Below are 23,982 nucleotides of genomic sequence, written 5' to 3'. Positions count from 1 at the left end.
TATTACTATTAATTTCCTGGTGGGAAACGCAGCAAGCTTCAGGAAAGTTCTGGGGACATTAATGTTCGTTATGCCATTTCCTTTTCAGTTTGTTATATGTTGTTGCTTTAGAAATGCTCAAAGAAATAGGATGACCAAACATGTATTTGATAAGTATGTAATAAAAGTGATTGCTTGGACACAATTATTTTATTAATTTCAACAAATGATATGATCGCTATTTAAAATTCAGGGTTCTTATGCCTTCAGTTCAAATATTCCATTAAAATTTCAGAAAATACACTGCTACTTGTAATAAGCTTTCAGCAAACCTCCATTTACCTGGCGGCTAATGATTTTTTCTTCTAGACATTCCCATAATAACTTGAGTTCAGACAAAGGATCTTGAACAGTATGCTTTTCACTTTCCTCTGTGACTTTTTTCAACAACAGCTCAGCTTGATGGTTCAATCGTTCCATTTCTATCTGTTGCTGGTAGGCTCCTTTTTTAAATTGCTGTAGAAATTCAAGAACACAAACGTCAAAGGGGAATACCACCTTGCCCTTATTAGTCTATTGTGAAATTTAGTGTCAGAGTTTCCTTGAGCAGATTTCTGCTTAAGGAAAACTATTCTTAGCAAAAAGGAGCCTCTAAATAATTACTATAAAGTGTTGAAGATCTTCTCTTCTTCCTAAGGGAAGCCTGTTTTGAATGAAAGACCCTTCAGGGAATAGGATACAATCCACAGAACTTTCTAACCCAGTGTTCTCCACAAGTTAGATAACCAAAGCACACTTTTTTTTTTTCCAAATATAAATGGACAGCACCTTGTCATTCTCATGCCTGAAATGTTTCACCCTCATTTTAATCTATAAAATAGGAACTTTCTCCAAGCTTCCTCAAAGAGAAGATAATGTTGATAGATCTCTGCGCTGGAGGTGACTGAATCCAATTACACCTGGTGCAGAGATCCATCCCCAGAAGAAATTAACTGAAGGGAGGGAAATCCATAGTAATATATCACACAAAAGAGGGGCACCCCCCTCCCCGTGACTGGACAGTTTGGACTCCTGAGCAACTTATAATGCAAAGCTTTGACAAGTTCAAAAATCTGCAACTCTTCATCTTCTTTCTTTGTGGAATAGAACCGAAGTAGATGGCTAACATGTGGATATATTCACTATTGCCTTTTGCAAAATATCCCTTCAGATTTTTCAAATTGAGACATAAGACAGGGGGAAGAAAAATAAACCAGAGTTTTTCAATAGATGCATAGTTAAGGGGGAGGGACCCACAGCCTACGTACTGTGATGCATTTCATCTTTTAGGAATTTATGAACTATTATGTTTCCGTTTTATTTAATAGCCATTGATTTAATTCAAAAGCCATTTATTTAAGAGCCATTCCTTCAAAGCTCTAAAGTCTTTCTTAATAAACCCCTATTAGAACAAACTAACAACAGATACATATCATATAACACCATTTGATCTAGGCGTAGAGGGGCAAGGCAGTTATTGTGAAGACCATATGATAAGGATCCCATTGGGTACTGCTTCCTGTTCCCACAAAGGTTATGATTCAGTAGACTTCTCCCTCCCTTTCTCCACTCCCTGGACAAGCATTAAAAAAATCTTGACTTGGTTACTCTGGGCCCCATTATCTATCTCATAAAGATATTGAGAGGTGCATCTGGGTGCAGATGTGCAGGGATTACCTAAGAGTGAAACAGAGACATGCAGAAATGTTTCTCTTTTCACTGTTTCACATTTTGATAAGCCAGAGTGATGTATCACTGTAATTGCCTGACCCAATCTCTAATGATTTCTTAATCCTTGCTTTCAATTCTTATAGTAATGTTGGAATCCTAAATTTTCAGCATCAAACCACTGTGAAAGCTTACTTTGGCTGATGATTTCCTGTTTATTTTTCCAACTTGTCCACCTCAGCTTTGCACATGCAAAAACAGAGTTAGACTGGATCATCTAGTCTAAAACAGTGCTGCAAAACAGGATATCCCATATAATCTCTACTTCCTGTATAAAATGCACAACAGTATCGAGATATTATGAAGAGAATGAGTCATCTTTTCATTCTAAACCATCATTTGGAATTCACTGGAGTTTTCCGTTTTGTACACCAGAAGGCTGGAAATGGAATTAATTCTCAAAGTTTAAGAATAATCCATGGTATCCAAAGACAAACTCTGCAGGAACATGCACACATTTTAAAGGGGAAACAGACTGTTTTTAAAAAATGATGCAGTCAGAAAAAAAATGAAACTTGTATTAAAAATACCCCAAACAATTATCTTTTGTGAAAAATTAATTTCATTCATGTCATACTCACAAGGCTGGTAGGAATTTAATTTACTTTATATTACAAAGTAATTACAACCTGATTCAAGATACTATCTCTCACAAGAAGATTTAAAAGAATTAAGTTACATTCATACCTTCAGCTCTTCTGTTTGCTGTTTTACGGTTTCTAGGTCTGTTCCAACTGGTGACATTGAAGCTAATTTACTACCAGCAATATCCACCCAGTCAAATATAGCCTGTTAAAATAATATAATTAAAATAATAGGACAAATAATACTGTAGCATATTAATGATGAGCTGTGAATATAGAGAATATTCTTTGTTACATCAGAGGAACTGCAAGAATTTAGAATTTTATATTCAGTTTTCTGCATATATTTCCCCATTTTTTAAAATCCTGATTTGCCCTTTATGCATAATGACATCACAACGCATTCCCTCCCACCCCCCAAGTTGCTCTGGAGTTTGGAGAACATTCTGAAGTAGATTTGGAATGGGGTAGGGGTTTGGGGGAGGTGAAGAAGAAAGTCCTGTCTCCTATAACACAGGATACAGCCCTTTGCTCTAGAACAGAAATGTAGCCCTTCCTTTTAAAGTTGTCAATTCATTTATTTGGATTCTGAATTTCTTCAATAACCGTTGAAGGAAGCTCAGAGTAAGACATCAAGTCAGTACCTTTCCAGTGCCGTATCAGTGACTCGGTGCCTGAACTTCAGTTCAAACAGGAAGCAGGTATTTCATTTAAGAGCACACAGAAACATGCGCATATGTACAGGAGTGTGTGTGTGGGGGGGGAGTGTCAAAATGGGCAAGATGCAAACCCTGCCTCTTTTGTGTGTGCAGGGTGGGACTTGCATCATGATGGTGCATCTGTCAACTCACCAGTTTTGAATCTGCTGCAGATGCTAATGTATCTCTATATGTCTTCAGTCAAGACATCCTCAGTCAAATCTAAGAGCTTGCCTACATGGAATCTTCCACACAGAGGTGCCACAGACCTGAGACTGGTACAGCTCCCCTTCATCCCCACAATGCAGTGGGGCTTCCTTTTGGATTGGGAAGCTGAGCCATTAACTTTCAGCTCAGGTCTAACTCCACAGGAAACACTATGAGGGCAGTTTAGCGGCGTTTCCTTTGGAGCTGCAAAGGTGGATGGCTTCCCACTGGTGGGAGCTTCCTCCTGCTTGAACTGAAGGTGCCATTAGACCTAGGCTACTTCCCTACAGTCTTCAGTAGTGCTTAGAAGGGTAGCTCTGCGGTCACCCTTTTTTGCCTTTTGCTCTGAAAGAAAGTGCTGTGAGGAAATGAAGGATGGGGTATGGACACGATGGGCATGGGGCATGGACACGAGCCACCAATTTCCCTTCTTTCTATTTTTATTTATTTATTTATTCAAATTTGTTATAGCCACTCAACTCCAATGGACTCTGGGCAGTGTTCAAAACCAACAAATCCATAAAACCATGTAAAACCACACAGACAGCCCAGATTAAAACGATCTTAAAAGCAAGACAAATAAAATAAAATAGGGCCCCCCAAAATACATCAACCCCAGGCCTTTCTGGAACCCTAGGAGAGAGGGTGCTGTCCTTATCTCTGGGAGAAGCTGTTCCAAAGGGTGGGGGCCATGACAGAGAAGGCATGCCTCCTTGGTCTCACAAGATGACAACATTTAATAGAGGGGACCTGGAGCGTGCCCACTCTGCCAGAATGTATTGGGCAGGCAGAAATATTAGCCAGCTTGATAGCTCTTCCTTCTTCCCTTTTTAAGCCTCAAAATCATCCTCGAAGACCCACACGCAGCAGCAGGTAAGAGCAGCAGAAGGCAAGAGGACAGTGGCTGAGTGAAAATGCCCTCGTTGGAAACTGAGTTCCAGATCTCTTTGGAATATACACCTACTTTGTAAGTGAGCTCTGGATAGTTGCCAAAACATATTGCAGCAATACAAGAAAGACTATGGGCTGGATTGTTTAGGACCTAGTGGTGCAGCTGAAAAAAGTCTAAGTACACTGCTGGGATCCTGAAGACCAATCAATCTTTAGAACTACACCCCACAAACGTCAGACAAATTGTGAAGATGTAAGCAACATGACAAAATTATACTCATCCATTCAATATATAAGCCTGGTCCAACGCTTGGATAAAGATATGAGGATTTTATTGCATCAACTGGCTACTATAATGCAGTTTTTCTGTTAACACCACTGGGATATACAATAATACAAAATCACCTCCATGTTATTTACACATCCAATGCAATCCAATGGTCTTCAAATCAGTACTGTCCACTAAGCTTAATGGGACCTGTTCAGATAATGAGTACAGGATTGCCATTTAAGTAAAATACTTCTAACTATTGAGAAATTTTGGTATTCTCAAAGAGAACTTATTCATCTTTACAGATAGTGTCTATGATCCAAAGCGGTGAAGCAGCAATTTCATTTGGAATTGTAAATGACCCAATTATGTTAAATCTTATACTGTGCTGAGCAGGTAATATTTAGCAAGGTCAATGAGGTAATACAATAGAATTTTAGAAAATGTGAGATGATCTTCACTGAGTGAAATCCAACCTTCTATCATGATAGACCTCACCAGTAACTATTAATTTGAAAGAAATTTGTTCAAATCAACAAATAAATGAAGAGTACGGTAAGAAAAACTGCAGAAAAAAAGCAATTTTGAACTAATGAATAGATTCTTTAGATTTAATTTGTTGATATATTATATTAAAAGGGGCATTTAATGTGGAAACTGTACAGTGAAGAGGCTGATAAATGAGATTTAATTTTTCATTTCTACAGTTTAACCTCTTATCCTTTCAAAGACCTTGCTTGAAAAATCTACAGATAAATTGAGTGCCCTAACCAAAGTTCAGTGTACGTGAACTCTGATTTTAGCTGAATGAATAGGTGGTCACAAAGGGAGTAGCCATGTAATGTGAAGATACTCAGTTACGGACGTGCTGAAGAAAAAAAATACATGTCAACTAATGAGATACACCCTCCAAGAAATCTACCAGATGGGGCTTCTGCCCCCAATATATGAACTCTATGGATTCAAAGTCAGTATTTCACATGTTGACTGAACTACATAGACTAAGGAGATACACACTTTCAGCAGAGCTTCTCCTGATCTACTATTGTATTCTTATTTCATTTTATAGTTTCCCTTACATAAGCAATCAACACTGTGGAATAAGCATAGAGCTCACATACTTCATCTCTCCTTTCCTCACCTTCAAACACAAATGGAGAAAATATGAAGATTTTGTTTTTGTTTTATTACAAATCAGCTTCCAGTTTAATCCAAATACGTGCAACTAGTTTATACAAATCAAAGGTGTGCAGAGAAAATTGCAACAAGAAAATTGCAACATTAAAAAACTCTTTGTATAGTAGTATTGATCCAGATTGCACTTTACAAACTCAGATGTAGAAAAACAGTTTTTAAGTGAAGCACTTAAAAATATTACTAATACCCACCATCATCTAATATTTTTATCCCACCTTTTAAATTATATTTAGAGAGAGTAACTCAAGGAAGTGAACATACCTAAAGCTCCTGCCTCATATTTTCCCCATAACAACCACCCCAAGAGATGGGTGACTGGCCCAAAGTAACCCATCTGGCTTTCATGCCTAAGTGAGGCCTAGAACTCACAGTCTCCGGGTTTCTAGGCCAGCACCTTAACCACTACACTAAACTGGATCTCTCAAAAATCAAACTGAAATTACCTAATTTCATCAAAAGGTAGATGGAACAAGAAATAATTTGAATTTTCACCCACTCATCAGTCAGCTATTACAATTTGGAGGAAAAAAATACACAACACACTGTCCCTAAATAATCTCAAAAATAAATAATATCTCAAGAAGTGGAAGAGGGTGTTAGTGATGGGAAGGAAATTTTAATATGCAATTATTTATATATAGTTGTATAGTACGGCTGGTGCTCATTTAAAAAATGACTGGAAAAAAAATGCTTCAGAGCTTGTGTGAGAACAGTACCTCTTTTCTATTCATTAAAGCAATCCATCTTTTTTCAAGGTTCTATGCGGGCTTTAAAAAAGATGTGACTGCTTTAAGGAGTTGACTCATTAAAGTCAGTATGACTCTTAAAGCAACTGTAGCTTTTTTTTCAGGCTCGTGCAGATGCCTGGGGGGAAAAAAAACCTGCTTTAAAAATAGCAGATCACTTCTCTGATCAGCAGTACTTTTGCCAAATCATTTTCAAAGTATGCATAACACTGTGTTTATAGATTTATGGGTCTTGAAGAATAATTCGAAGTCATTATTAAAACTTTTAATGATACCTGACTGGTAAAAAGTTTAGTTTTTTAAAAATACCTTTCCAAATATCCTACCAAACTAACATTAAAAACACGTTTAATTAAAAACTCACCTGCAGTCCATCTTGATACTGAACAGCAGCCTGCATAGCTTCTTCAAGCTTGTCAACACGCTCCTTCCATGCTTTATTTAAACCATCCCAAATGGAATTTAGCTGCATTTTAAATGATGACACAGTAGAGTTAAAACAAGTATTTAAATCTTTAAAAATACATTAAAAATCTTTGATTTCAATGCAAAGAATAATGTAAGACTCCCTAGAATTGCAAGGAGAGGAAGAGTTCTAATTAGTTACTAAACGTAGTTAACATGGTTGTTATGTGATTTCCAATTAAGGCTAGGGTACTACTAAAATTACTAAACATTTAGGCCCTTCGTTTTATTTTGTTCAGCAGTATAACAAATGCCATGCATGTTGAAAATATACAGTTCAATTGCTATTAATACCAACTTTAAAGAAATTGCCTGAGATCACAGACCATTGGTGCTGACAATTCGGGGTAGCTAAATCACTGCCTGACTCAGTATAAGCCATGTTCTCCCAAAATTAGAGGTTCCTAGTCCCTTCAGAGAAGCATAAAGCATCAAACATTTACATGATCAGTACCTCATCTATACTTTTGTTGACTAAAGGTTTGTCAGGTTCGCCACATGCAGCTATGAGTTCGGAGCCAAGATTCACAACTGCATCAAGTTCTTCTTGTAACCCATCTATCTCTTCTTTGATGGTCTAAATGAAGAAAAATATTGATTTTCATACTATTATATTTAATATTTAGGATAACCAAATTCAATTTATGTTTAGTGACAAATATAGTTTATTTACTATGGGTATTTAAAGAGCACAGCACATTATGAACAAATAATAATAATAATTTATTAAACTTGTATGCCACCCAACTGTCAATGACTCTGATCATTTCTCCCCACTGGATAGGAAGTTACTGCAGAAGCACTTTAATATCTCTCATATTTCAGTGAATTAACACTGTAAATACATCCCCCATAATTCTAAGAAAATAAGGTGAATACTAGCATCCCTTTAAAAGTATTAATATCATAGCTCACATTTCTTAAGGTTTAACAAATCACAAAAACATAATTTATAGAGAAAGTCTTGGTGGTACATCTTTTTCCCCATGAACACAAGCTATTGTGATGGAATGTCTATTTCTAAAATTAAGTCTGTGACTGAAAAAATACAACACTCCTTCTTGAAGTCAAAATAAAATCCAGTAACTTCATGAATATCTCCATATACTGAAGAAGGCTGCCATTGCCTTCTCCTGAGATTTTTTTTTTCCTTCCCAAACTAGCTTCCAGCCTTAGAATTCCATAGAGATCTCCTAACAAAGTACTATCTAGGTCCAAACCTACTTAGCTTTTTGAGATAAGCCAAAGTCGGCTCACCACTACTACCTTGCTGGGGACTTATGTATTCCCAGTGGAATTTTCATCTTCCTCTCTTTTACTCCCCTCTACATGTAGCATCTATACGGCATTCTGCTAGAGACTAAGCATGTGTTTTAGAATATTCTTGAAAGGGAATGTAATCTGTTAAGAATCTCCCTTTGCACCTAGAGATTTGTGCTGAAACATAAGATCTACTGTGGAATGTAAAAGCAGGACATTTGGAATGAACATGGGCCTCCCCAGGCCCAAACATACACGTTACAAATTGAATACTTGAATAGGGGCCAAACTGGTGATGGCACAAGGCCCAATTCAGATATAACAGGGAATTAAAGCATCTTGTTATATCAGTGTGCTGTTGGCAACAAAGGTTCTTGTCCTCTCAGCCCTCTTCCTTTTTCACATGCCAAAAGAGACTGTAATCTTTTTCTTCCAATTCTCAACAATCTACTAAGTAAAACCATGTTCTTTGAAATCCTCTTCTTTTCTAAGTAGATGAGAGGAGAGAGCAGTGGACAGGAGAGGAGGGGAGAAAGTGTGAACTTGATGCCATGGTCTCAGGATATCAAGTGCTAATCTACATCTCATGATTACTGTATGGTGAAGTCTTCAGAAATGTGCACACTGATAGAAACCTTAGAAACACTAATATCCAGTATTGATTTTGATTTGAAGTATGGTACTTAAAGTAGCTTTTCCAGGAAGTGGAAACAGAACTTCATCCTCGAGCCAATAAGTATATAATGTACCTCTGCGGCTTCCTGCTGTTGCTTTACCACTGAAGGGTCAATCCCTGCCCCTTCTAGTTCTCGGATAAAATCTTGAGTATCTTTGATGGTGGCTATGAGAGCCATGTGATCACACCAGAACTTCTCTGCTAATTCCATGACATCAAGCAGTTTAGCTTCTCTTTCCTCAGCCAATGCATGGATATCCTCCCAGATGAAGACCATTTGATCGAGCTTATCTTGAACCACTAGGCAGCAAAAATAACACTAGATAGTTACATGGGCAGAGAGATATACATGTACTTGAGAGGAGCTTGTAAATTATGTCATATATTTACCTTGCAATGTCAATGTTATGGGATGAAAATATACTATTAAGGGATCAGATAAATAATGAAATATAAAGCAGTAAAATATATGCAACTATATATAATATGTAATGTACATGCCTTTCATCAGAAAAAGCTAATGCAAACTGATACTTCTTCTGTTATAGATGTTTACATTTTTTGTTATAATGCTTCCAACAAAAAAATGGGAGGAATTTATAATCTGGTAACCTCCATTACCTTTAGCAGATATGTCCTTATCAGCTCCTTCTGAACGTGCAATCATTTCTTCTCCACGCTGTTTGAGTGTTTCATATACTGGCTGTAGTTTTTCCAAATCTACAGAGACATTCTTATTTTCACTGATCTGTTCTTTAATCTTTTCAACTTCAGCTGAGATTGAAGGTGGCTGCCGCAAGCGTTCAACAATACGTTCCAGGTTCTCAATAGTTGAATCTATCTTGTCATGGAACTGCACAGACAAATGGAGATGGGAAGGGAGTGGGGCAAATGGGTGAGTGACAAATAAATGGCCACCTCCCAAAAGAGCTAGATCAAATCAGGAGGGGGAAAAAAGGCGACATCATTGTTTTTGTGTATAAAATACTTCTTTGTCCTACATATATGGATACAAAATACACATTAGTATTTAATGCACAAAAATTCCCTATCAGTTCAGACAGCTGAAATGAATGCTTCTGATTTCAGATGTCTGAATCACTTGAACTTGTTAAAAGGTTTGTAACAATGATTTGTTGTCTTTACTTCATTATTATTATTACTATTATTGCTATTCTTACTGGTATCACAATCACTGGTAAATAGTTTCATAAACATTTTATAGTTGGAAAGAAATAGATTTCACCTTTCAGCATCTTTAACCACAATGTCAAATACAGTAACTTTTATCAGTCCCTTCCACAAACTGATGTCCGTCAAAATCCCTGGGCTACAACCCCTCCCCCTCTCTTATATGAATAATACCAGATGCGACCAAGAGATTTCATGTAGGTTCTCAGACGTGCATCCAATTTCCCCTTTCTTTACCTAGAGTAAGAATTATATGGCTCATAGATCTATGCTAACTAGCTATTATTTCTAACGTACTGCAGAAGATACAGCTTACTCACTTATGTATGATGTAAAGTCTCTGTATGAAGATGAAAAGAATATAAACTTACCAGAGAAAATTATTCTCTTTTCTTTTGATCTTTGGACATTGGTCCCCATTCAGTTAAGCATTGCAAATCAATCAAATGCAAATATTTTATAAAGGTATCAGTTTAATGTGGAGTTAATTAATCCCAAATCTTATTTTTAGATATATCACTAGGAAGGATTTTTTTTAATCACATCAATATTCTTTGTTAACATGCTTTAGTGAAAGTATCCTCAATTAATATGGTTTTATATCAAGTATTAGAGTCCAAATTATTAAATGGAAGATTTAATTTCAATGTTACTATGTTTCATCAAACATGGAGATTTTAAATAACCCTTGAACTGCCTAGTGCAACCTCTGTTTCTGGCCAGGATGAGGTCAGTCAGTCAGTCAGTCAGTCATTCCTTCTTGACATTTCTTAAAGGTAGATGCCAGTCCTTAGACAATTAAGCTAAATGCTACCATGCTGTTCATAGTACTTCCATGTGGATGGGCCTTAGTGCTACCAGTCCAAAGACACTGGGCAGCTATTACATTTTTCTCTTTCGCTGGTTTTTGTGTAATAAAAAAAGACAGAAGATGTTATGCAAAAAACCACAGAATTACAAATGGAAGATGTGACTTAGCCCCTCCAAAAATTCTGTGACTGGGATGGGACGACTGCACAATAAAAGCCTTGTCTAGAAATAGCCCCTAACTAACTTGCAGGCTATTTATAGTGAATGTAACAAATCATTGCTTTCTAGTACCAAGAAAGAGTGAGTACCTACTAAAATATTTAAAAATGTCCTTTGGGGAATTCATTTGATTTCAGCCTTGTGCAGAGTTAAGTTGAAGACATCTGCTCTTGGCAAGCACTCTAAGCCAAAATTCACTGAACAATAAAGCTACTCAGAATGTTTGAGTGTGCGTAGTGTAAAGGTGCACGGATAGACTGACGGCTGGGCTGACTAATCCAACATCTTGACCAACATTCTGTGCAAGCACACTGCACTGCTCTTTATTTTGGGGAAGATTTCTTTTTAAAGTTGAGAAAATTCACACACTATTTATCGCAAAAGTATTTTCAAACTACTTTTTCGAGATAATCAGATTATCTTCTGTTGCACCAATTAGATTCCTCGGTGGTTCTGATCTTTGGGCAGGTAAGAAAAGGAAATCTATGTAAGCGTGATGTGATTTTTCACCTAACATATGGTGACTGGTAAGCTGAATATATACTGTGAATACAGTGATATAAATTAACAATGACGTCCAAAGGGAATGTATCTGCTCTCTTTCTGGAGAAACAAACCAAACCCCACCCCCCACCGAAATACCTGAGTTGATTGAGAAATGGCTTCATCCAGAGCTTGAGCCCGCTTTTTGACATCTTCTTTAATTTGATTGTAAAGAGCATCAGCTGCTACATATTTCTCTTGGATTGAAAATCCCTCTCCTGGGCTCAGCTCCAGAAGTTGAGGTCCAGTTTTGTTCATCTTATCTATGTGAGGCTTATGTTCAGCAATCAACTCTCGGAGTTGCTATAGCAGAGCAAAATATTTTCAGTATCTTAGGCTTACAATGCCACATTCTAGTTGCCTACATCTCCAACACATTCAAATGGCAAGAAAATCTAAACTTCTCTTCTGCATAATAAGGCCAACTCATACTGGATATATGCATTTAGCCACAGCCTAAAGCTGATCTGTTTTCACCTGTAACTGAATTGTCACTACCATAAAGTGAGAGAAATTGTACCTCACTTGTATTTAAAAGGAAATATTGTACCCATACTTTCTGTATGTATAAAAAGTACTAAATAATCCTGTGCATTATGAATAAAAATTGAAACCTCCTCCAAAATTTGACTTGTCTGCTTGTTATAACACTCAAGCACTGGCAAGCTATTTATAGTCATATTTAAACAATTCGGGAACTTTTACAATGCTGGTACTTAATAAATCATTTCCAGTGCCGGGTAACTGGCTGAATGCTTTTCTTATTAGTTGTCTTATGTTATTCTGTCTTCTCCCTACACTTTCCAGTCTGTTTTTTTTTAAAACATATGCTAGTTGTTCAAAGTACTGATTTTCATAGTATACTTTTAAAATTAACTGCAAAGAAGTATGCCATGAAATCCAGACTTACTTATTTAGGGGAGTCCCAATTAACTTAAATTAATCACTAACTTATATCTCACCAGTTTCAGACTTATTGTAAGTAGGACTAAGGCTGAATTTTATCTTTTAAGTCCTTTGATTTCATCTTCCTGGTAAAAACATAGAACATATACATTGTCATTAATTATTGGTTATAAATATGTTAATGTCCTAAAGTATATCAGTTCTTGCTTCTCAGTAGACTGCTATATGTGAAGCTCAGCCCTCATCATTGCAATTTCTTATAATGAAAAGAACATTGCGTTACACCTGATTTTTGGAATCAATGACACTTCCAAAGATGCTTGCAACTTTACCCGATATTCTTCTTGTTGCTGCCTTAGAGTTTCGTATTCAAGAGCTGGTGCTGGAAGCTGTGAGATTATCATCTCGGTTTCAGTTAGCCACGGCCAAATCTCTTCGTAAGTCTCCCAGAACTGGCTAACTAGAGATTGAGCCCGTTCTAGCTGTAAGTTTCTCTTGGAGTTCATTTGACAGAGCATATCGTATTTATGTAAGAGACTTTCTAGTTTGTTCTGTAAATAAAATGATCAAGAAACCATACCCTTTATCTATCAGCTTTGCACAGTTTTAATTTGGCAAACAATTTATACAATATTATTTACTGATTTATCAAGTTCATAGCCTGTTGTTCTATCCATATAACGCTCCAGACAGTTTGCAGCAATTATAGAACATAAGACCAAAACCAATTAAAATCACAGGAAAATCCAATCAACAATTAAAAATTTAGTTGAAGAGATGGGTTTTCACTATTTTTCTAAATACTGGGAGAGTGAGGGCTAAATGCACTTCCTTAGGGAGTACATTCCATAGCCTGGGGGCCATCCAAGAAGGCCCTTTCCCGCATATTAAACAGTTGGGCCTTTGATAGCAGTGGAATCTTCAAAAGGACATTTCCTGCAGATCTAAGTAAAACAGGGAGATTGATAGCAGGAATGTCCCCACATTATGAATCATCATAATCACCAATGTTCCACCAACATGAGTAATGGTTTTTAAAGGTAATGTAATTTAGAGGTAGGCAAACTCTGAGTGGCTGAGCACTACATTTAATATGTGAAGGGCTAAGGGCCATAAATATAGGATGGCTCAGTTTGGAAGGGGACTTTGGAGGGTTTTTTCATTGTGACATGCTTATTTTAGGGCTTACATTATAGTTTTAATCTATTTTCTACCTCAAAATATTAGGAAAAAATACTTTCAGTTTTCAGGAATTATGATCAGAGGAGCTCTGAGGGCCACAAAAAAGAGAATTAAGGAACCACAGATTTATTCACCCCTGGTTTAATTGCTTCCCCTTGAAAGGATTTCGGATCCCATTTTTAACAAAAAAATCTGAACTATGATACAATCAGAGATTCAGGGATGGGTAAGAAGAAAGCACAACTGGGAGGTATGCTCAGTCAGAAATAACCTCAAGATTAAAGAAAGATTATGATGCATGCTGGATAGGAGATGAACAGGCAGCCTTTGTGGGAAAGGCTATTCTGTAAATGGATCTAGACAAACTTCCTGAAATCAGCCTTAATTTAGATTATATTTTCTGTGGACCAAAGGGCTTCTTCTGTGCCCAGAAGATTTGATACTCAGCACAGCATTTCCAAAGCAAATCAGAAAAGACTGCATTTTTTAATCAGTTCCTCTCTTCCTCTGTAATTCCCATGTCCCCCAAATACCTAATCCAGAGGGTCACGGGTTCCTCATGGGGGAGATGGCACTGCAGATAGGAATCAGTGAAAATCAACTGTATTTTCACACCAGCTGGAGTACCCCAAGAAGAATTCTGCTAGAAGAATGTACCGTAATTATGCATTCAAAGAATAAAGTGTGAGTGGGTTTTCTACAAGAAACCAGTACATTTATCATAACCGTTGTTAGAAACATTTATGTATATAAATTAATGAGAGGATTATTCAATTATATTTTCTCTTTTTCTCCCAATCAAGCTGACTATCTTTGTGGTGCTACTAAGCCATAGGAGTTGGGCACTAACCGCTGTATATGAGTAATAGTTACTTTACAAGCTTTAGAAATTAGATCTGTATTTAGATATACAGATTCATTATCAAGTAAGTGCAAGTAACACCTTATTACCTTCATACTTCGTTTCTCCTCCTCTGTGCATGTCTTCATGATCTGATCCCCAGATGAAACAAGTTCTTCTATTGTATCCTTGTGTTTCAAAATCTCCATGGTAAATGCCTAATCATATAACAAAATATAATGCTATTAAGAGTAATAGGAAGTTGACTATAACACAAGCAATATACAGAACATAAAATTAAATAATAGCAAATAAATAATGAGAATTGATGAACACATCACAAATGGAGTTTGTTTACCTTTTGAACTTGCAGTTGAGCAAAGGTCTGGTCCCGTTCAAGTCTTATGTCGCCCAGAGATATCAGTTTCTTTTCTGTTTTGTCAACCCAGGCTAATTCATTATTAGCTGCCTGATCAAACTAAAGAAAGGCCATCAAATTAAAGCAGTTATTAAAAAATAGAACTCTTCACTTATGGATAAAATAACCTAAAATCATAATTCACTTACAAACTACACCGTCTTATATTGCTACCCTTTTAATTCAATCTATATTTATGGAGAATTATGGAAAAAGGGTATCTAGAATATCTTGAGTATGCTTTTTTTTGTCTATTACAGCAAATATGAAATAGCGTCTTTGACATTTTCAAGATGAACAGGTTTACTGTTGTGTAAGCTTTTGTACAGCATAAGCCTATAATACCTGAGGCTTGAAGGATACTCGTCAACTGACCTATATATCACACACATGCACATAGAGAGGCATATAATGGTGGAAATCAGAAAACATTAAAGCCCAAAGTCCATGAAATGCAAGAAACTGTGAATTTCCATGAAAAGTTGCACAAATATAGAATAAGACAGTAATTTGCAATAAAACTCTTCTTACTTTCCAAAAGGAGAAAGGCCTGGGATTGTGCCTGCCAGCTCACCTCCCACTTATTTGTGCATATATTTTGCAGGAGGCAGAAAAAGACTGAAATAAGTCTCTGCTTGTGTTCAGCTGAATGTCAGTAGAAATCTGCTTATAATCATGGATCCAGTTCCATGTTAAAGTCTCTGTACTTTTTTTGGTGGGGGAAATAAAAGACTTTTCAGATAGCTACAAAACATCCAAGGATCAGTGCTAATCATAGAATAGTTTTGTCTTAAATATGTTAGCTTCCTGTAAGTTCTGGACAGTTTACTTTTATTTTAGTAAAGTTGAGAGGTCTCGAGGTAGCTGTATCATGTCCTTTATCGTTTTTGCATTAAGCTTATATTAAGTATGTTCCTTAGTGGTACTGAGATCTCTTGACTTTATTAAAACAAAAGACATTTAGCACAAGACTATTCTACTTACATCTTGCTGTTGTCCATTTTTAAGATTAATCTCCTGCCTTAATACAGGTCCTATTATTTAGCAGCAGCATTTAACTCCAGATAGCAAATTGCTCCTCATTTCCAACACAAGCAAAATGACAATCCAGTTGTGTCAAATACAACAAGCCATTGATAGCAACAGATAATGGATAAAGTGCCATTGCCAGGTTGTAAAACATTTCTAAAAAATCTTCACCTTTAAAAGAACATTGGTGGTTTTACTGATTCTCTGGACAGAATAATCCCTTCAAGCATTCTCTTCTCTGCATTCACTGTTGAATGAAAAGAGAGAAAAACCCCACACCCACTGGGCCTCCACCTCTACAGACACATCCCTGCCTTCCCAATGAGAGAAAGCTCTTGAGAACGTTAGTGCTTAGACTCAATTCAATTAACTTCCTTGATTAGTTAATTGAATCCATAAATATATGGAGCAAGCTTCAGCACTGTTTGTTTATATTTTGAGTTTTGTCACTGCCCATCTCACTCAAAGAGCGACTCATATCACCAAAATACAAGAAAGGAAATTGGTATTTGTCTATTTTACTCTTTGGATGCACACAAAGCCTTCAGAGCAGGGCTAAGGAACTGATTTCAGGCTGAGGGCCAAAGTAGCTCTGGGCACTTGTGCCAAAAGCTGCATATCAGCAGTGGCTATAGTCCCTAACCTTTAGTGATTACCCATACAGTCCAATCACACTTATACCTTTCATTTGTAGACCACACTTCTGAAAAGACTCTTCACAAGTAGAAGGTAAAACTGCTGCTTCTGATACTGAGGGCCGCTGTTTTAATGCCTATTTGCAGGGTCAGCAGGCAAATTCTCAAAGGGGGACACCACAGTGTTGGGGAGATGAAAGTTATCTTTTCCTTCTCCAGTGGTGTGCCACCCTACCCACCCACCCCCAAAGTTAATGTTTTTAACATGCAACTTTTCACGGGGGAAGGTGCAACATCAGAGAAGGAAAAGGTACTCTCTTCCTCCCCAGCTGAAACTTTTCCTCGGCAGTACAATGACAATTTGACATAAAAACAGCTTCTGCTGACATCAGCTGAAAGTACTTGAAAGCTGAATAGCTAGGAAAAGCTCTAATGTTTGATTAACTGTTGATCAGGAGGGAAGAACTCTTCCCATTCCTGGCCTGGAGAAGCCAACAAGTCACTCTGTGCCCTTTAGTCAGAGGTACTTGCTTTCCATGCCTGCTTCAGAGTTTCCAGGTTTGGCCACAACTCCTGAAAAATTATTGTATTAGCCTAAATTATCCAACAAAAGAATATACATGTTTTCGCTCCAAAACCACTCTTGCATCATTAATCTAGCACTTAGAATATTGTTTATTTAACACTTAAAGTAGCTGATGAATTTTTTAAAAAAAATATGCAGAATGTAAAACGCTAAAGATGCAGATAAAAGTGAGAACCGAACAATTACTGGTATCCTCTAACAATTAAAACTAGGTCAAAAGAGATCCATCTTTACAGATTATCTACACACTGAGGCTGTGGAAGGCAAACACAACTCCTTAGGGAATGTGTTGCACAGCCTGGCACCAATGTAGAAGGAGGGTGACAGAAAGATGAGCTGCTGGTCAGGGGGTATCTTGAAGTCAGACTCTCCTGTCAGACAGATTTGTACTGGGAAAGGCTGTCCCTTAGATAGTTAGGTCCAAAGCCATTTAGGTCTTTACAAGTCAATGGCAACACTTTAAATTATGCCCAGTAAGCAGCTGACAACCAGCGCAGGGAGATCTTACAGGCATCAGTACATTGATCAGTACACTGACTGATTAATAGCCTTACTGCCCCATTTTGCACAAAGTCAACTTCTGTACCTGATTCAAGGCTAGCTCCACACAGATACAATGACCATATGTCCTTTATTTCAGAAAGCTGTCCTTTAGATTTCTTTATTTTCCAAAAACTCACATTTGTCCTTTATTTTGGTCATTTAACTTTTACCATATAAATTGTACCACTTAATGCAGTCTTTCACATTCATGTGAAAAATATGGAAATTGAATTGTCTTTTTAAAATAAATTAACACATACTGTTTGATTTTAGATATTTTTATTAGAATATGTGTTTTTGTAAAGCTTTGCTCTTGAATTTTCCTTTGTAAAGCAAAGTTATAAGCATAAACAATTAAGTTTTTTTTATCCTTATAAACCTCTTTCAGATTTGCCCCTTTTTCAGGTTTGCCCTTTATTTTTTGAAAGAAAATATGGTCACTGTACACATAGAGCATCTTGCAATGGTCAAGATATAATGTAACCAAAGGGTGGATAGCTACTGCTAAATCTGACTGGCTCCGGAAGGAGGGAACTGGCATGCTAGACACAATTGTGCAAAGATGCTTCTTGCCACAGCTGCCACCTGAGAATCCAGTGACAGCTGAGGATCAAGAGCTCTGCCAGACCTAAACAAAATTAATGGATAAGCTATCATATCTTGTTCTTTAATTATGAATCATAGCTGAAAAGTAAGTCATGTGGTCTGAAGTTTCTCCCATGAGTAATTCTTTATCATACTGTTTAATCTATTTGAAACAGGCCACAAACATCCACTGTCATTTTACATCTATAATCAGAACAGATATACTTGGCTTGAATACTGTGCTTTAAATAGAGGCATTTGAACTGAGTCATACTAAATGAAAGGGCCAGTAGATCTTTAAAAAAAAATGCAACACACAAACACACACACACCAAAAATTATCCTACAAACATCCTGATGTGGATATTAAGCTCACATTAATGCTATTTGGCAATATGAATAACCTTCGTCGTTCATGAGAACCTACATCTACCAGTTTTACATCACTTATACAAACTCACATTTGACCCTATATAGCACCATACACTGCAGAAGTTAAAGGATTTAGATTTCTAATCTTTTTTCTGGTGAAATTCTTACTTAGTTCACTGCATGATGCTTCTCATAAAGCTTCCCAGTATGAGGCTCATCTGCAATTTTTGCATCAATCAGAAGACAGATGGCTGTAAGAATGACAGGATTTGCTTTGTTCCAAGATTCATGTCTGAAAATTATGGCCAGGATCCCCTCCTCCCCAAGATGGGCCCCAGTTCTTGAATAATGGGGCAAATCTGTGCAAGTACAGTGCAGTAACATGAACAGTACATTTTTATTTTGACATGAATTCCCAGTTGAATGCACTGGTGTGTGTGTGTGTCCGTGTGTGCATGCGTGCACATGCAAACTTGATACAAACACATACTACCCCAGTTACACAAAGTTAAATCAGTATTATTTGTACCTGCTGTGATCTTAAAATAGCAGCATCAATTTCTTCCACTTTTTGATTTAAAGTGTCACTCATTGATCTGTATCGCTCATTGTCTTCTGTAACCATTTTATCTATCCCTTCCCTTGCTCTCCATGGCACCAGTTCCAACAAAGCACTGCTGACCTCATTGAGATTGTCCAATACACTTTTCTTATCCTTTGCTTCTTTTTTCAGTTCCTAAAAAAAAAAAACCTTTGAAGTAAACACACAGGCAAGATTCTACTTGATTTTCTTCCCTTTATTTGTTAAAGTTACTATAAGAAAGATTATATGCCGAATATATATTGAGGGCAGCTAGATGGGAAGAAGATGAGCATGGTTTAAAAACTGGACGAAGAAACAACAATAACCAGCACTATGCTAATTATACTACTCTGATACTGAAAATGCAAATGATCTGGAAGCTCTGGTAACAAAATTCAATTATTATTATTATCATTATTATTATTATTCCACCTTTTAAAAGATATATATATTTGGTCAAGGTGGTGAACATATCTGCCTCCACTCTTCCCCATAACAACCACCCTGCAAGGTGGGTTGGGCCGAGAGTGTGTGTCTGGCCCAAAGTCACCCAACTAGCTTTCATGCCTACGAGAGACCTAGAACACAGTCTTACTGTTTCTGGGCCAGCACCTTAATCACTACAGCAAGACCTAAATAATGACAACAGGAATAGCCTTGGAACTGATAATAAAGATACTGAGGTGGAAGGTAGCTTCTGCCCTTTAGGACTGACTATTCCTGATAAAGAAACCAGCAGACAAGAAATACACTGTAAACAATAGTACTGAAGACCCAGGAAAATATATTCAGGTGACATGACACGTCTATATCTAAAGGATCAGAATGGTGCAGGCAATGGTTTTCCCTGTGACAGTCTATGGAACTGAAGATTGGAGTTTGAAAGCAGGATAGAAAGAGTATTAACACTTTTGAACATTGGTGTTAGAGAAAACTCCTGAGAATACTATGGATAGCCAAGAAAACAAATGGATCATTGAACAAATCATCCAAGAGTTCTCATCTGAGGCACAAATGACCAGGCTCAAATAGTTTGAACACAGTATGTGAAGACCTAGCTCTCTAGAGAAGTTTATAATACTGGGAAAAGTAGAAGGAAAGAGAAGAGAATGACCAGCAGCAAGGTGGATGGACTCAGTTACAGTGGTGGTGGGTGAACCAGTGGAAGATCTGAAGAAGCATCCTGGAGAAGGTCTATTTATGTCAGGGGCCCCCAAGCGCTTCAGCTATCAACCCGTTCATAAAGTTTCAGATTGCTCATCAACCCCATTCATTTATTATATGAAAATAATTTAATAAATACTATTTAACTAGTAGTACTATGAGTAATAATAATGATAATAATTCTACTATAATAAAATATCAAGATCTGAAAATCAGAGTCGAAAGATTATGACATAAACTGGCAATGGTGGTCCCAGTGGTTATCGGCACACTGGGTGCCATACCAAAAAGCCTTGGATGGCACTTAGAAAACCTACGTGTTGACAAAATTTCCATCTGTCAATTACAAAAGGCCACACTGCTTGGATCCGCACGTATACTATGCTGATACATTACGACAGCCTAGGTTCTGTCCTAACAGCCAGGAAACACACTGAGACAAGGAACTGGTCTCTAATATTTATTGCTAGTACTTAACAGGAATCCTAACAAACTGAAGAAGCGTGGGAAAAACCCAGACATATAAACCCCAAAGGTTAAGGCGGTCCCGATCTGTGTCTCTTTGAATGGTTGACCAATTCCTCAGTGCTACGCATGCGCTTGACAGTCTGGATGGGAGCCCCCTGATCGCCATCCTTACTCATGACAGGTTCTTGGGGAAAAACTCGATGTGAATGAAGGCCAACACCAGCTAAAGAACTGGCAGCTGTGATTTCACGTTGTTGTGTATAACAACAACAAGAACAGATAGTCCTATTAACCCCTGGGGGTAGATACTGACCATACTGGAGAACTCTAATTTATGTGGTCAGTAAGCGTTAACACCAACTTGATGACACATAATCAATCAAGAAATAACGAAAGTTATGGAATGATTTATTTCAAATATGAAGCTGTAAATGGGCTTAATTACCTTTACCTTTGTTAATTTCTGAAGGGAAGTTTGAACAAAATATCATTTAAATACATTCTGGCAATCCACTGGGCACATTACCATTATATTTTAATCCATTCAATTGTGTCCGAGTCTCAGAGACCGCCTGGACAAGTCCCTGCAGTTTTCTTGGCAAGGTTTTTCAGAAGTGGTTTGCCATTGCCTCTTTCCTAGGGCTGAGAGAAAGTGACTGGCACGAGGTCATCCAGCTGGCTTTGTGCCTAAGGCAAGACTAGAACTCACGGTCTCCCGGTTTCTACCCTGACGCCTTAACTACCACACCAGACTGGCTCTCTGCATTACCACAGACAGTCAGTAATCAAGCAATATGAAGAATTCTAGCGTATCGCTTACAGTTTACAACTCCTTTACCTCTCTTGCCAGTGAAATATAATGGCAGTGATGTAACATGGAAATCAAATTCTAGTATATCTTCAAGAATGTAGGCACTGGACTCGTGTTCAAGCAAATTTTTAGCAGTCCAGTAATTAAAAAAAAGTTTACATTTATTATGGAATAATTTCTTAAGTAAGTGTACTTACAGAATAGCATGGTCTGCAACTGGATAGTTTACATGTTAAATTATTGCACTTTTATTACCTCTATAAAATGACACATTTAAGTGAATTTACTGTGGTTGATCTCTGATATACCATAATGTTTATGAGAGTGATTATAATTTAGTAAACTATTGTATGTTAAAAAGTAGTAAACAGTTTAACATTATTTCTTATGGATATTGCTAGCCACATTATAGTGATGGACATATCAATGAAGTTCAACTGGCTGGTTTTTCATAACACATTATGCCACAACTATAGTTTACAAACCACAATGACTGTGTTCATGCAACAAACTAAGCCAAAACCAAACCACACAGCGACACAATACAAAGTGTGAAGCCAATCATTATTTTCTATGTTGATACTTACTTTTTGTCTTTCTTGCGCTTCACTTAGTTCTTTGCCTTTGGGATCTTGAGAGTTGTATGAAAGTAATTCCACTTCAACTTTGTCAAGCCAAGAACAGAGTTCTTTGTGAGCCGACTGGAGTTGCCTGGAAAGCTGAAGAGCCTCTTCTAAAGTCTTGGACACATCAGAACTCAAGTTAATGATATCCTTATACCTTGCTTTGATGCCTTCCAATTTATCTTGAATTATGACAATTTCATCACCTATAATTTGAAAAGATAATTATTGCAAAAAAATAAATAACAAGCCATCAAGTTACTGATTGCTAAAATGAACAAGGCTATTTATTTATTTATTTACTTACTTACTTACTGACTAACAGCTTGTAGTTTGGGATAGATTTACAAATTATAATATTCAGAATAATAAAGGAAAAACAAAATAAAAATACGTAAAAGCCATCATGTATTATGTTAACATAATAAAGTTGCCTTAAAGTTGAGCTCAGTTATGGTGACTTACGTGGACATATTATGAAGCATTTTTCCAGAATGCTTTTTTGACTTCTCAGTCTAGCTGATAGTTCTGGGCTGGTTCCCAATACTAACCAGAGCCAACGTTGTTTAGCTTTCTGCCAAAACTGACCAGGTAACATTACAATAACTTGTAATGAAAGTATTACAACCAGAAAATGTAACATTTATGAAATAGCTCTTTTAGTACATCACAGAATACACAGATCAAGGTACTTTTATTTCTATTCAGATTGAAATCTGATCAATATACCAAGAGATGGTTTGCCCAAGGCTCTGACATCCTTTCTTTGAAAATGTTATTTGACCTAAAAACCTCTTGACCTAAAAGAATAAATGTATAACCAAAACACACAGCTCATTCTTTAGAAAACTCTTTTTTTTCCTCAGAACTTTTAATATCAAGAGACATAGTTCACTGAAAATTAGTTCTATGAAAATTCTGTTTAAATATGTGGAAATATTCAGTACAGCAGAATTCAGAGAAATTCCTCATGAATTGTACAATGCAGAATTTATTGATTTAGAAAAGAAGGCTGCTTAAAAGAAGTTTCATAAGGAAATACATTAAGAGTTTTGCCTTAAGTTAGACTCTCCTTATTATTGCTACTGATTCCAAATATTAGGGCTCTTATTCTGGCAATTATATTCTTCAGGTGAACATCAAGTGTCCCAAACTATTACATGACAAACATGCTGGAATTTGAATATGTACCAGAATATATTCAAATTCAAGCATGTTTGCTTGTTAGGTAAACAGGTACATTGTTATATCACCAAATAATACAGTTTATAGACAGACCCTATACAATCCTCAGGACAATATTCCTAGGATTTGTTTTTTAAAATTACTTCTTTTGTATGACTATAAAATGAGGTTGTACCAAAATCCAGGATTACCTTGATAGGTATGTGGGAGTACTTTAGACTCCCAAGCTTTATCTATAGCTGGTATTGAATGTACTTTAATAAAAATACATTATTGATAATCCTGGAACAAACAAGATTCTCCATGGCCTGGCTAATTCCAATTATGACTGGCTAAGACTTGGAGGAACATTTTTCATCATGTACTGGTCCTCCTCAAAGCCCTGATTTGCATAATGACAGAAAAGTAAAGAGAGCTTAATTCTCACTGTTCAAAATACATCCAGGGATGATAGAGCTCATTATCTAGCATCACTAAGGCTGGACCTAGAGATCTAGGCCTTCAAACAGATGACTACATGGGGGAGTATTGTAAAACAGTCTGGGGA

The 23,982-nt window shown here is 36.9% G+C and overlaps 1 protein-coding gene across 1 annotated transcript in view; it reads right to left on the bottom strand.

Annotated features, from left to right (window-relative positions):
- The window catches only part of DST (dystonin), a 353,259-nt gene that overhangs the window by 53,295 nt on the left and 275,982 nt on the right, over positions 1-23,982 (bottom strand). Inside the window, exons 62-73 of the mRNA XM_063313467.1 lie at positions 22,215-22,456; positions 19,131-19,337; positions 14,792-14,911; positions 14,544-14,651; positions 12,743-12,961; positions 11,604-11,807; positions 9,363-9,594; positions 8,815-9,041; positions 7,260-7,382; positions 6,705-6,806; positions 2,434-2,535; positions 322-495 (exon numbers count right to left, since the gene is read on the bottom strand). Of these exons, the coding sequence (XP_063169537.1) occupies positions 322-495; positions 2,434-2,535; positions 6,705-6,806; positions 7,260-7,382; positions 8,815-9,041; positions 9,363-9,594; positions 11,604-11,807; positions 12,743-12,961; positions 14,544-14,651; positions 14,792-14,911; positions 19,131-19,337; positions 22,215-22,456 (2,060 nt within the window). The remainder of the gene's footprint in view (positions 1-321; positions 496-2,433; positions 2,536-6,704; positions 6,807-7,259; positions 7,383-8,814; positions 9,042-9,362; positions 9,595-11,603; positions 11,808-12,742; positions 12,962-14,543; positions 14,652-14,791; positions 14,912-19,130; positions 19,338-22,214; positions 22,457-23,982) is intronic.

This window comes from Candoia aspera, chromosome 1 (assembly GCF_035149785.1).
Source record: "Candoia aspera isolate rCanAsp1 chromosome 1, rCanAsp1.hap2, whole genome shotgun sequence".
Classification (NCBI taxonomy): Eukaryota; Metazoa; Chordata; class Lepidosauria; order Squamata; family Boidae; genus Candoia; species Candoia aspera.
Note: the sequence above shows the minus strand (reverse complement) of the source record. Positions and strands in the feature narration are given on the sequence as shown.